Raw genomic sequence first — 12,307 nt, forward strand, 5'->3', positions numbered from 1 at the left:
AGCAAAGATCATGTTCCATGATATTTTGTAAATTTCCTACTGTAAATATATCAAAACTTCATTTTTGTTTTGTAATATGTATTGCTAAGAACTTAATTTGGACAACTTTAAAGACGATTTTCTAAATGTTTTGTTTTTTTTGCACCCTCAGATTCTCAAATGGCATCTCGGCCAAATATTGTCCTATCCTAACAAACCATACATCAATGGAAAGCTAATATATTCAGCTTTGATGTATAAATCTCAATTTTGAAAAATTGACACTTGCGACTGGTTTTGTGGTCCAGGTTCACATATGAGCATCTGGTTATTTCAGTTACAATAATTCATATGCAATACTTCATTTACAATAAGGTCCCATTCGTTAACATGAATACAACGAATAGTATTTTTACAGTATATATGAATTTTAATGTCAAAATATAACATTTCTAAATTCAAAACTTGAATCTGTAAACATTAATGCATCATGTACTAATATGAACATTGAACAATTGCATTTAACCAAGATTTAAAACATTCTACAAAAAAAAAAAAATTATTGCTTATGTTGGCTAATACATTAACTGTTTACAACTGGGACCTTATTGTTATTTTTAAGCCAAACTCCAGCTCTGACACCATTATAACCAATACTACACCATGGCATAAGATACCATATACAGCTACTAATAGGACCAGCGGGGGTGGGGGCACAAAAGACTTTAAATAAAATAAAAAAACTAACCAGCATCAGACAAGAGCAAGTTTGAAGCGGTTTCATCTGAATTTAAAGTCCACACAACAACTGTATGAATCGACCATCTTTTAATTATTGACAGAGGTCTAATAGCAGGGTAGGAATTCACACATCACTCAGCTGTTCCACACCGAACAGGATGGGGTTTCTTTCAGATCAGTTATGCAGTAAAGCTGTTGTAAAAGCAATGGGGCAGAAAGAAAAATTTAATTTCTAACAGGATTCATCCATAAACCGGCTCACATTTTTCAGTAAACAGGAATGCGGTGTGTAAACTTGCTTCTTGTATTTACACTGGAACTTTGTGTAACAAGAATGATACTATCCTGAGTTACAAGAGTCAATGGCATAAAGACACCATTTTGAACTTTACAGTGGTCATTCAATAAGAGACACTTTTTGTGGCGAGTGCAACTGAATCATTGGAACTACGGATCGGATCTTGGCATAAAGTTATTAATCATAAATTGTACATTTCATCAAAATGATTTCAGATTGTGTTTCAAGGCCCGCTTTCAGGGAACCGAGGTGTTTTAATTCTACAACAAGCAGAAACAAAATGCTCTATAATTTCCCTTAGAAATGCAGTAATCTTTACAAATTAAAAGACTAACTTGTAGATCTTACTCTTGAAATGGCTGCCTTGTGGCTTTTCTGTGTAAAAAGCAAGCTACGGGACACCTTAAGATAAACCTGTGTGCTCTTCACACCTATTTTTGGAAATGCATATTTTCAAGCAGCAGTACAAAAAGTATCCATGAACAATGCATAATTTCTGAGAGAAAAAAAGAAACACAACAAAAGAAACACTGTATGAAAACATCCCTGCTACCTTATTTCTAAATACAAAACCTCAACCAATAATTTGCTTCAGAATAGCAAGAAGTCCGTCCTTTTTTTTATTTTTTTATTTTCCATCTTTTTTTCTAAAACAGGTAAAATCAGTCCTCAGGGGTAAATGGCATGGATGACAGTCTTCCATCACTTCATCTGCTGAAGGATCCATTAGCATGCAAGCCTCGTAGACAAGGACCCATGGAGGAGTGATCCTCCTGGGTGAGCAGAGCGTGCTGTCTGAGCAGCTTAAGCCAGGGCTGGGAAAGCCTCTGGGTCGTCCACGTTAGGAACAGACACTCCACCGACCTAGAAGCAGAAGATACAAGAAAAACAGCCCATTGTCATTTAAGGTCCCTCTCTTCACTCCCAATAGATAATACCATTAGAGATAAAAAAGGATCTAAAGTAGGGATGCATCGAATGTTCGGCAACCAAAATTGTTTGGCCGAAAATAGCAACAAAAAATACCCCAAAACAAACATTCATTGTTCGGCCAAATAAGCGAAAAGACCAAATAAATTGTACTGAACAATGACGTGACGCGATCAAATAGAGGTGCGCACTAATGCAGCAAACACTCTGCAGTGGGAAAGTATTTAAAACTGTCAGAGGAAGCAGCAAAAATCATTACAAGCACGAAGCACCGACAACGAGAGACTGCTTAGCGCTGTATCTCATGTCTCCAATGAGAAGAGGAAGGGGTGGTTGTTGCTGGTTACTATGATGATTGAAATCACGAAATGACCTCAAGCGATTAGTAAATCAACTGCAGAATGTTGTTTTCTAAAACACGCATGAATTGCATGTATTCAAACAGCGCTGCACGAGCTTAAAACACTGTTACTCGTCATTTGCTCAGTAACTTTTTTTTTTTTTTAAACATGTTAATATTGTAATTTTACTGTTGTTCTGTAAAAAAAATAAGACAATAATAATTACCCTACAACAACTCTACACATTTATTATAACATTCACACAGTGTTCAAATTGGGATTTGTACTATATTCTAATGTTTTAAAAGAAGTCTCTTCTGCTCAGCAAGGCTGCATTTATTTGTACAGTAACAAATACATGCCTGATTCAAGAAGGGGTTCTCAAAAATGGCAAAACTATTATTTTAGTAACTTAATTTTAATGTAATGCAATGAATTTTAAGTTAAATTGTGCTTTATATAATATATATAATGTCTGATAGAATGTTAAAAAATTCAGTGTCAAGTAAATATTTTTAAATTGTTGTTTTTTTAATATATTTTTTTATTTGAAAAAGCAGGACAAAACAGTAAAAAGCACATTTTGGCTATTTAATTTATGCAATGGTGAAACAAATGGCAAAATAGGCCTACATGGGGAAAAAAATGCAAAAAACAGTGTTCGGCCTTCGTCCCAGTGTTTCACTTTGTTCGGCTTCGGCCAAGAATTTTAATTTCTGTGCATCCCTAATCTAAAGGTTTTGTGTCTTTTTCACCAATTTCATTGAATTGTATGGGGAGGACATACCATCTTCAAGACTTAAATGGGAAAAAGATCTGGAATGTACCTTTGAACAAGATACTTGGGAACTCGTATGTGAAAGTGCTTCATCGTTTTCATTTAACAGTAGGCATAGATTAATGCGGTTCAATATTATACATAGGGTATATTATACACCTGAAAGATTGCACAAGATCAGTGATTCATATTCAGAATGTTGCCCTAGGTGTAAAACAGAGGTTGGAATATTATTGCAAATGTTTTGAACTTGAAACTTATTGGAGAAATATAATACAAACCATTGACAAAATTGTTAATGTTAGGCTTCCATCTGACCCGAGATTTATGTTATTGGGGGATGACTCAATTCTTCACTTGATCAAAGGAAGACTTAACGTTTAGTTAAGATGGCTCTGATAGCAGCAAAGAAATGTATAGCTATACAATGGAAATCAGAAGAACCACCAAGTCATATTGTATGGCTAAAGGAACTTTCGTCCTATGTGCCTGTTGAAAAAATAATATCTAAAACAAATTCATCAATGTTTGAAAAGATTTGGGGCAAATTTATTGCATACATGAATAATTTGGATGTTACATTGACTGAAAATGCAGATGTGATAATGTAACCCTTCTTGACTTTAATCGTTTATTGATTATTATTTCTGGTATTTATTTATATTATTATTTTTTTCCTTTAGTTATGTTTATTTTTTTTATTTCCTCTTATTTTACGCACCAGCTCAGTACCCTCGCAATAATGTCCATTTATGTGTTCTGTCTAGTGAGGATGGGATAGGGAGGGAACATTTATTTGTAAACTGTACGGACTCTGTAAATTGTTGATGTAAAAATAATAAATGTGTGCATAAAAAAAAGAAAAAGAAAAAGAAAAAGAAGAACAGCCCATTGGAGTCAAACGACTAAAACCTTAGGAGTTATTGTTCATCTTTGAGATTATCTAGCAAAACTACATGTAAACTTTTCATGTTTTTGAACAAGTCTTGATTTGCTCACAAAGGCTGCATTTATTTGACCAAAGAACAAAGTAAAATCAGTAATATTGCGAAATATTATTAGAATTAAGATTGTAAAATATTTTTAAAAAATGTAATTTAAAAAAATGTGATGCCAAATATTCAGCAGTCATTATTCCAGTTTTTATCATCATGATTCTTATATGCTGATTTAGTCCTTAATGAAACATTTCCTATTATTAGTGTAGAAAACAGCTGTGCGGCTTAATATCTTTATTTGTGAAAACTCATGCATGGTTTTCAGAATTAGTTTGATGACTTAAATGTAAAAAAACAACCAAAACAGCGTTTATTTGAAATATAAATTTTTTTTAACAATGCAAATTGCTTCGTCACTTTTGATAGATTTTAGGCATCCTTGCTGAATAAAATTAAATTTGACATTTTGTACTGACCCAAAAGTTTAACAATAATATACAAGTCAGCCAAATGTTAACGAGGAATAAGTAATCACAACTGAATCAGGTGTGCGTTACTCTATAATTAAGGTTATGATGACAACATCCATCTTTGGATGGATGTGCAAACTCTTCCACAGTTGTACAAATATATATGCACAAAGAGACTGTACCTTGTCCGGCCTGCGTTCGCGAGGTGGCCTGGTAGCAACAGCTCCACGGCCTCCTCTGCCACCTCGTGGTCCTCCACGACCACGTCCTGGGCGGCCCAGATCTCCAAAGTTAATCTCCAGCTGGGTTGTAATGTCGTTAGCTAGTTTACGGAAGTGGTGATCTCCAGAGGCATCATCATCAACAGAGGCCTGCAGAAAAAAAAGAGAATATGTATGTGATATAATAGAGCTGCATGATTATTTGTTAAAGGGTAACTAAACCCTAAAACAACTTTGAGTTAATGATCTGTAAGACTGTGTCTTTATTAGTGCTGTGCATTGATTCGAGTAAATGTTGTGACATTTGGTTATAAAGTGTTTTAATTCTACAATATATGGTATAAATGTATAAACGTCTGAGTGCTGGCCTCTTCAGGTTGAACGGTGGCTACTGCAGTTGAATTTTCCTATCGGACGTTGCATACCCCTGTGACGTATCATCACAAAAATACAGGGATGAAAGTTCAGTAAAGTATAGTTCAGATAGAAACATTCAAAAGAGCAAATCCCCTTTTGAAAGCAACTGGCGCTTCAAATAACATGTGTCAACTGCATTGTTTTGCCACCAAGTGACTGCTAAAAAATGCATGTCATTGAATCATTCATTAAAGAGATTCGTTCAAAACGCTGAATCATCCAGTAATGAAACAAGTGAAGTATTAGGAGTCACCGAATCATTCATTCAAACCACTTTCTCATTTTAATATTAAGAACTGGTACATTAAATACATACAATTTTAAATGCATATATATTAAAATGCTTAATTCATTCATATTAAGTAAACACTTAAATAGACTGCAGCAATAATATTTTGTCATATTTTTTGGTTCAGAACTGTGGGAGAATCGTGATCTCTATTTGAGACAACAACAACAAAATTGTGATTCTCAATTTATCCAGAATCGTGCAGTTCTAGGATATAATATTGTCCTTTTCTTTTAAACTGACATTTTAGTTCAACATCCAAATATCTATAATTATTCATTTCTCATTTGGGATGAAAAAGACTGAAGCAACAAAAGACGACAATGAATGTGATGAAATATCTTCTCAATAATACAGCCTGAAGGTTTGAGTTTTTAAAGAAACAATGAGGTTGTGCTTTTAGCGTAATGACGCCACACTAAATGGAGAGCATTCAGGTTCCTCAAGCACACTTCCAGGCTACTTACAAGTATATACATACATTAACATACAAGTATAATTTATACATTTAGCATGAAAAATGGACACTATGAGAAGCAAAAAGCTCAAACGCTGTCATTTTACTTACATCCTCAGCCTTAGATTTGTGCAGAACGTATCCTTTCTTCCAATCGGTTCCCTCGTTGGCCTTACGAATGTTGAATTCCACTTTGGCTCTATCTTTATTCTGCTGGGCTTTCCATTCATCCAGAGTCATCTCCTTAGCACCATCTTCTTTAACCTCCTCAACCTCATTCTCTCTGTGAAAACATCAACATTAAAATTGAGCTACAAAGTACTGCATCCAAATTAGTTTAATCCCAATTAATCAATTAAGAAGGGACCATCAGTAACTGTTAAAGATTGAAAACGTGCTTTTAATAGAGCCATTGATCTTGAATCAATCCTAATGTTACACACTACATTTTTGTTTAATTACATGTGGGAACTTATGCTAATAGCACCGGCAGCAAATGGCAAGCAATGACTCCGCAGTGCGGCGCTAATTTAGAGCTGAAGTGTACACACTTGTTCTCCGAGTCAGCAGGTGGGTGCTCCTCTCCTTCAGGGGTATCCTCAGTGACATTTGACTGGTCAAGCTCACTGTAAAAGGAAAGAAATGTATCCAATTTCACAAAACTAACATAATGAACCAAAATACCTCCTACAGACCAGTCTGTGAATCAAATTCATCTGCGTTTTTTGCAGACAAAGGATCTGTTGCTTCACTGACCTCAACTCATCCTTAACAGTGCCCCAGTTATGAGATCCACTCCCTCCACGTTTTTCCTCTGCTTTCAGGCTGCTGAAACAAAAATTAACACTTAGCTTTGATATGTCACACGGGCGGCATTACAATTGAAGTTAACATGTGCATGCAAATGACTTACGATCGGTCGCTACCGCTGTGTCTGTCAAACTCGCGTTTGCCACGAGAGTCAAAGCCGTCAGTCCTGCCAACACCTCTGCCCCGGCCTCCGCGCCCTCCTCTTGCACCTCCACGACCTCGGAACGGCCGGTCACTGACAGACCTGAAGAGAAGAGATAATATAACAGTTACATGTCAGTCATTTCTGATGAAATTATCTACATTTGGATATTAACTACAGTGCAACTTTATGTATGGATTAAAATGGATTAAAAGATCCTTAAAAGGTTTATGAAATAAGAGAGTGTATGAAATTTAGAATGAACATTGAGTTCAAAAATTTTCAAAATGCAACATTAAGAATTGTTCACAATAAGATCTAACATGAATTTGGAAAATAGGGTGAATTTTCCTTTCACGTCGACTTCAGATTATCAGAAATAATAAAAATAAAAACATGAAAAAATAAAGCATTAAAAACAAAAGTATACTTCTGTTTGAATTAAATGTTTTCAATATAAAACTTCAAGGATCAACTATGCATTACCACACAAACAAAGGTCAATTGACTCACTTCTCCACCGAGAAATCTCCACCCTCAGCAGGTTTTTCATCAGCGGGTTTGTCAAAGCGTCGTTCACGTGGTGGCCTCCTGTCAGGCCGCCGGTCGGCTGGTGGACGAGCCTCCCCCTGACCTCCCTGCGGCTGGGATCCTGGCTGACCCTGCTGCTCCGGTCGGCGGCCCATTTTCCTCACGCCTGCAAACCAGACACAATAATGATTCAACACCCGCTGATGCCAAAAAGCATCACAGAAAACAATATTGAATGAGATGGGAAAAATCACTAGAACAAAACGCCTAGTCTTAATTCAAATCATATAAAATTCACTTCAATTCATGTGCTTAACAAGAACAAAAATTTAATTATTCACTCACCCTCAAAAAATCTCCAAAACCGTGTTACTCATTTCATTAGTGTAACTCTGAAGACTGAATTACAGCATTTGCCACAAATCAATTTTATTTAAAAAAAGTATATAAAAAAGTGAATGTCATTATCCCTTACGAACACTAACCGTGGTCTCCACAAATTAAGCATGGTTTTGCTAAACTAACCATAGTTTAACCATGGTATTTTTAGTAAAACTGTGGTTATACAAATAGTAATCAACCATGTTTACTACAATAAAACCATGGATAATTTTCGTAAGGGCTAGGCCTATCTCATAAAGCTTTAAAACAACATGAGGATGTTAATACATTTAATTTCTGGCAAACTATCCTTTTAACTGTGAAAAAGTCAAATTCTCTGAAAGAGAAGAACGATGTAAATTATTACGCTATTACTTCTTCAGCTTAACTGCTTAATATTGTCCATTTTCCTTATTTACTTTCGCAGGAAATCTTAGTTTTCACACTAGCAAAGCAAAAAACCAACGTTGTGGGTCTCGATAATAATGGTTTACGCCTCTTGACTGATCCCACCCTCCACCTACAGAAATAGACGCTCTCGCGCGCCCCGACAGCTGGTCACGCGCCCGCGCACCTGTTCACGAGCCGCTGCCTCCTCTCCTCCACACCACTGACACCCGGGGAAAAAACTCTGACAGCCCTACCTTCAGAGTAGTTGGGGCTGGCGCAATTTTAAAGCACGCAATTAAATTGAAAACCGGAGCGAATAACAATAGGAGGGTTTTAATGGGAGTGTCAAGTCTCTCTCAAACACGAGGTTGGAGCTGCACTGCCGCGCGACGCTAATAAAAAGCCATGCGATAACGGACCGTGCATTCAGAGACTATCAATAAACAAGTGTTTCAGTACTGGATGGGAGATTTTTACTAGTATGTTGAGTTAATTTCACAAATATACCCGACATTTAACAAACAAACTGAGGGTTATCTCTAGGCCTGCAGTTCATGGAGAATCTAGAAAATAATTAAGCAGCAACAGGTTCTTCTATCGTGCGTCACAGAGGATCAATGTACGGCGCGAAAAAGCATATTTGCTGAAAGCGCTGGAAGTTTTTGGGATGTCAGGCAGTTCATCAACAATAGTGATGTGCTCGACCTCATGGGCTTAACGTATAGCGCCTTTTGCAGACAAATGACGAGTTCAATGCAAGCGATGTTTACCATCTTTCTTGGGAGGAACGGGAGCTTGTGTTTCTTCCTTCTCGGCAGCTGGGTTTCTTCTTTCTTTCTGTGACTCCTTTTTGGCCTGCTTTGCAGCCTGCGCGGCGGTCTTGGCGGCACCAGGAGCGGTCGCGTCCTTCTTCTTCGTTTCTGCCTGCTTTAACACCTCAAACGGATCCTCTTCATCATCAAATAGCTGGGCGAACCGATTGGTTACGACACAGCCGAAACCTTCTTGCAGTTGTCCGGGCATGATGGCCCCCTTTCAGCAGGATTCTCCTCCGATTCTACGGGGCTTGAGCGAGCACTTCGCTGCGAGATGCCACAAGATGGCTGGAAAAGACTCGCGCTTCTCTTCCGGCGTAAAAGACATCCGGGACTCTGACCGCAAAGTCTTATGGGACATGTAGTCACACAAAATACTCTAGTCTAGAGAGTCTATGAGAGAAATTACAACATTGTTATTTCCTAGATTGACTATTAAAATGTAAATAGAAGATTATGTAAAGACCTATAAATCTAAATGGGCTATTTCACTTCATTTTTTTCTTAGTGTCAAAGCTATAACTGTCAATGAATTAACTTAAAATAGAAGAGTATAATATGTATCCTCAATTCCCTAGCCTCCCCTCTCCTATACTCCTATAGATTTAATACTTGAACCAATGTGTATTGGGAAAGGGATGATTTCAGTTTTTAATGACAAAATATGTTCTCTGCATAGAAGCTCACTGACATCCATAAAAACTCAATGGGAGGAAGACTTATTAGAAGACATACTGTGGGAAAGCATTTCATACAGGGTGCATTCCTCATCTGTGTGCCAAACACGCTTAGATCCAATGCAAAATACTTCAGCATACTCATTGGACTAAGGTCAAACTCTCTCAGATTTACTCTGATGTTGATCCTATCTGTGACCGTTGTCGTCAGGCTCCTGCAACCCTGGCACATGTTTTGGTTCTGCTCAACTCTATATATGGATATTGGTCTGAAATATTTGAGACAATGTCTCAAGTAGTTGGGTCAGCAATGAAACCTGTGTCTAAAACAGCACTGTTTGGTACACTTCCTTTGTCAGTTCGCTGTTCAGGATAAGGCAGATTTAGTGGCTTGTGTATCCCTCCTGGCCAGGCCGGATTTTACTGCATTGGAAGTCATCTGCTCCACCTATACTCACTCCTTGTGGATTAATGACGTTTTTCACTTCATCAAACAGGAAAGAATTAGATATTCACTGAGGGGTTCTTCCAAGAACTTTGATAAAATCTGGGGTTCTCTTCTTGGATATATGGAAACGTATACTTCCTGCATACTGGAAGATATACTCATATTTAAATAAATTAATATTTAATAATTGTTCCAATCATCCTATCTTCTTTCTCTCTCTACATGTTAAAATGTACAACAGTATTCTAATATGTTTGATATTTTGTAATTAGAAAAAAAAATCCTATAAATAAAGTGGGGGGAAAAAATAGAAGAGTAAAGGCCCCTTTTAACAAAGTATATAAAAAGTGTTTTACTCATTGACACAGACCCCTAATACCCCATTGCAAGGTCATATGTCAGGTCATATGACCCCATGGTCTTGTAAACAGCTCAAATTAGCTTTGAGTAAACTGGAGTAACCCGATCAAAGCAGTCATTCAGCAATCTTTGACGAAAATGTGTTATGTCACAAGTTAATTATTGGGTGCAAAGCTTGAATTCTCTTGGCGGTTTATTTATAGGCCTAAATGTCTGAATAGAGTAGGCTGAAGTAGGATAGGTTGATGATGTTGTTGTTACAGGCCTATTTGTGTCGGGCCAGGGGAACAAAGTAGGGCTAATTATATCATGATCACATAAAAATTATTTTGAAAACTTTTTTCATTGCTTTCATCTCTTACTTACAACTTTAAAATTATTTTACGTATGCTTTTTTATGTATGCACAAAACATTGGTGCAATTATACTGTACAGTTTAAATGTGAACAAACCTTAGTGTGCACCAAACAAGCTTCTAAATGAACTTTGATGCGGTTTGCCTGAAATAATGGAACACAGAACAAAAATTCATAAAGAACATTTTTGTCTATAATTATACCTGATGTGTGTGTGTGTGATGGGGATGGGGGGGTCAGTCAAGTTATTCAAAAAATGTTATTTAATTTAGGCTACTTGAGATATGAAATCATCCTTAGAGCAAGCAAAACAAGTCAACTGGTATACCTACCAAAAATGTCCAATTGTCACAATTTCCACCACAAATACATTATGAGAACTGATACTGTTAATGTTCATATTTTCTGACAGTAATATGCTTAATTTTATTGTTTGTGGTCAAATTAAATACTAGTTTAAATCAGTGTTTTTAAAACAGTTCATTTTCTTTATCTACATTCCCTCATACCATTAAAATCAGGATCTCGAAATAGCCTACTTCTGGTCACAAACATATTTATTTTAGTAAATATATTGACAAAGCTTCATAGTGAAGTGCGAAACTTTCCTTGAACTGTCATAATGAAGGCAGAAGCAATTGTGATGCCATAGCGCACAGGAGGACTGAAGACGACCGTGATTCATGGACATTCAGCTAAATCGACTTTGACTTCGGTTTAAGGTATTACTATTTGCAGAAAGCGTTGCTCGGCGCGCAAGGATGCCGAATGTGGTGACAGAGGCGATGATTGAGTCTTATGCGCTCATGTTTTTAGTGATGTCAGCGTTTTTTGTGTACTTTTGTGGCATGGTTTGGGCATTCTGCAACCCTAAACTCAGCGGTTTCGCTGAAGAAACAGAGTGCGACACGAGCAGTTTTTCACAAATCCCTCTGCAACAAATCTTTGCGGATCCTGAAGATGTGGAAATAACTCAGCCGGAACATACACGACGTTTAACCAGCCACGAACTGCTGGATCAACCGACAAGCACTTACATCGCTTCATCCTATATTGTGGATTAATATTGTTTAGTTTAAAGAAAACAGCACAGGCTATGCTCCAGCTTCATTAGAGATATATTTATAGTAGTTTACCCGAACATCTGCACGTGCAACCAGAGGACTCCAGCGTCAAGACAAAGGTAAAACTGCTAAAAATCTCTTAACTAACCTATTTACAAAACTTGCAAAGTCAAGATGGTTTCAGCATGCATGTTTCTTTATTAACACAGGGAAGTGCATCTTTATGATCTTCGTCACCATGGCGACCCATCAATATCTGCAATCTCCCTACATTGCCAACTCTCATCCAGAGAAATACAATCATTAGTTTCTGATATGTACATTAATTTAATGCTATGTAGTTGTATAAATTGGTACAAGGCACTTCATTTTACTTTGTTGCATTTGCGTTGTACTTTGAGAGCTAACACAGAAAAAAAGAAGAATAGATTGTAAAAGAAAGTCTGATTATACATATGTATCTGCGAGTGTTTT

General features: G+C 36.9%; 1 protein-coding gene across 2 annotated transcripts; it reads right to left on the reverse strand.

Annotated features, from left to right (window-relative positions):
- Window positions 1-790: 790 nt before the first annotated feature.
- Window positions 791-9,266, reverse strand: LOC306878829 (SERPINE1 mRNA-binding protein 1-like). Of its 2 annotated transcripts, none has more exons than XM_079431382.1 (8): window positions 8,884-9,266; window positions 7,325-7,508; window positions 6,773-6,913; window positions 6,616-6,684; window positions 6,411-6,485; window positions 5,971-6,142; window positions 4,658-4,846; window positions 791-1,882 (listed from the first exon to the last, which is right to left on the reverse strand). In XM_079431382.1, the coding sequence occupies exons 1-8, from the start codon at window positions 9,134-9,136 to the stop codon at window positions 1,823-1,825; spliced, it is 1,143 nt and encodes a 380-aa protein (XP_079287508.1). In that variant the 5' UTR covers window positions 9,137-9,266; the 3' UTR covers window positions 791-1,822. The 2 variants fall into 2 exon arrangements, with proteins under 2 accessions (XP_079287508.1, XP_079287507.1); XM_079431381.1 differs by having other exon boundaries at window positions 6,616-6,687.
- Between the last annotated feature and the right edge of the window lie 3,041 nt (window positions 9,267-12,307).

This window comes from Barbus barbus (assembly GCF_936440315.1).
Source record: "Barbus barbus genome assembly, chromosome: 13".
NCBI lineage: Eukaryota > Metazoa > Chordata > Actinopteri > Cypriniformes > Cyprinidae > Barbus > Barbus barbus.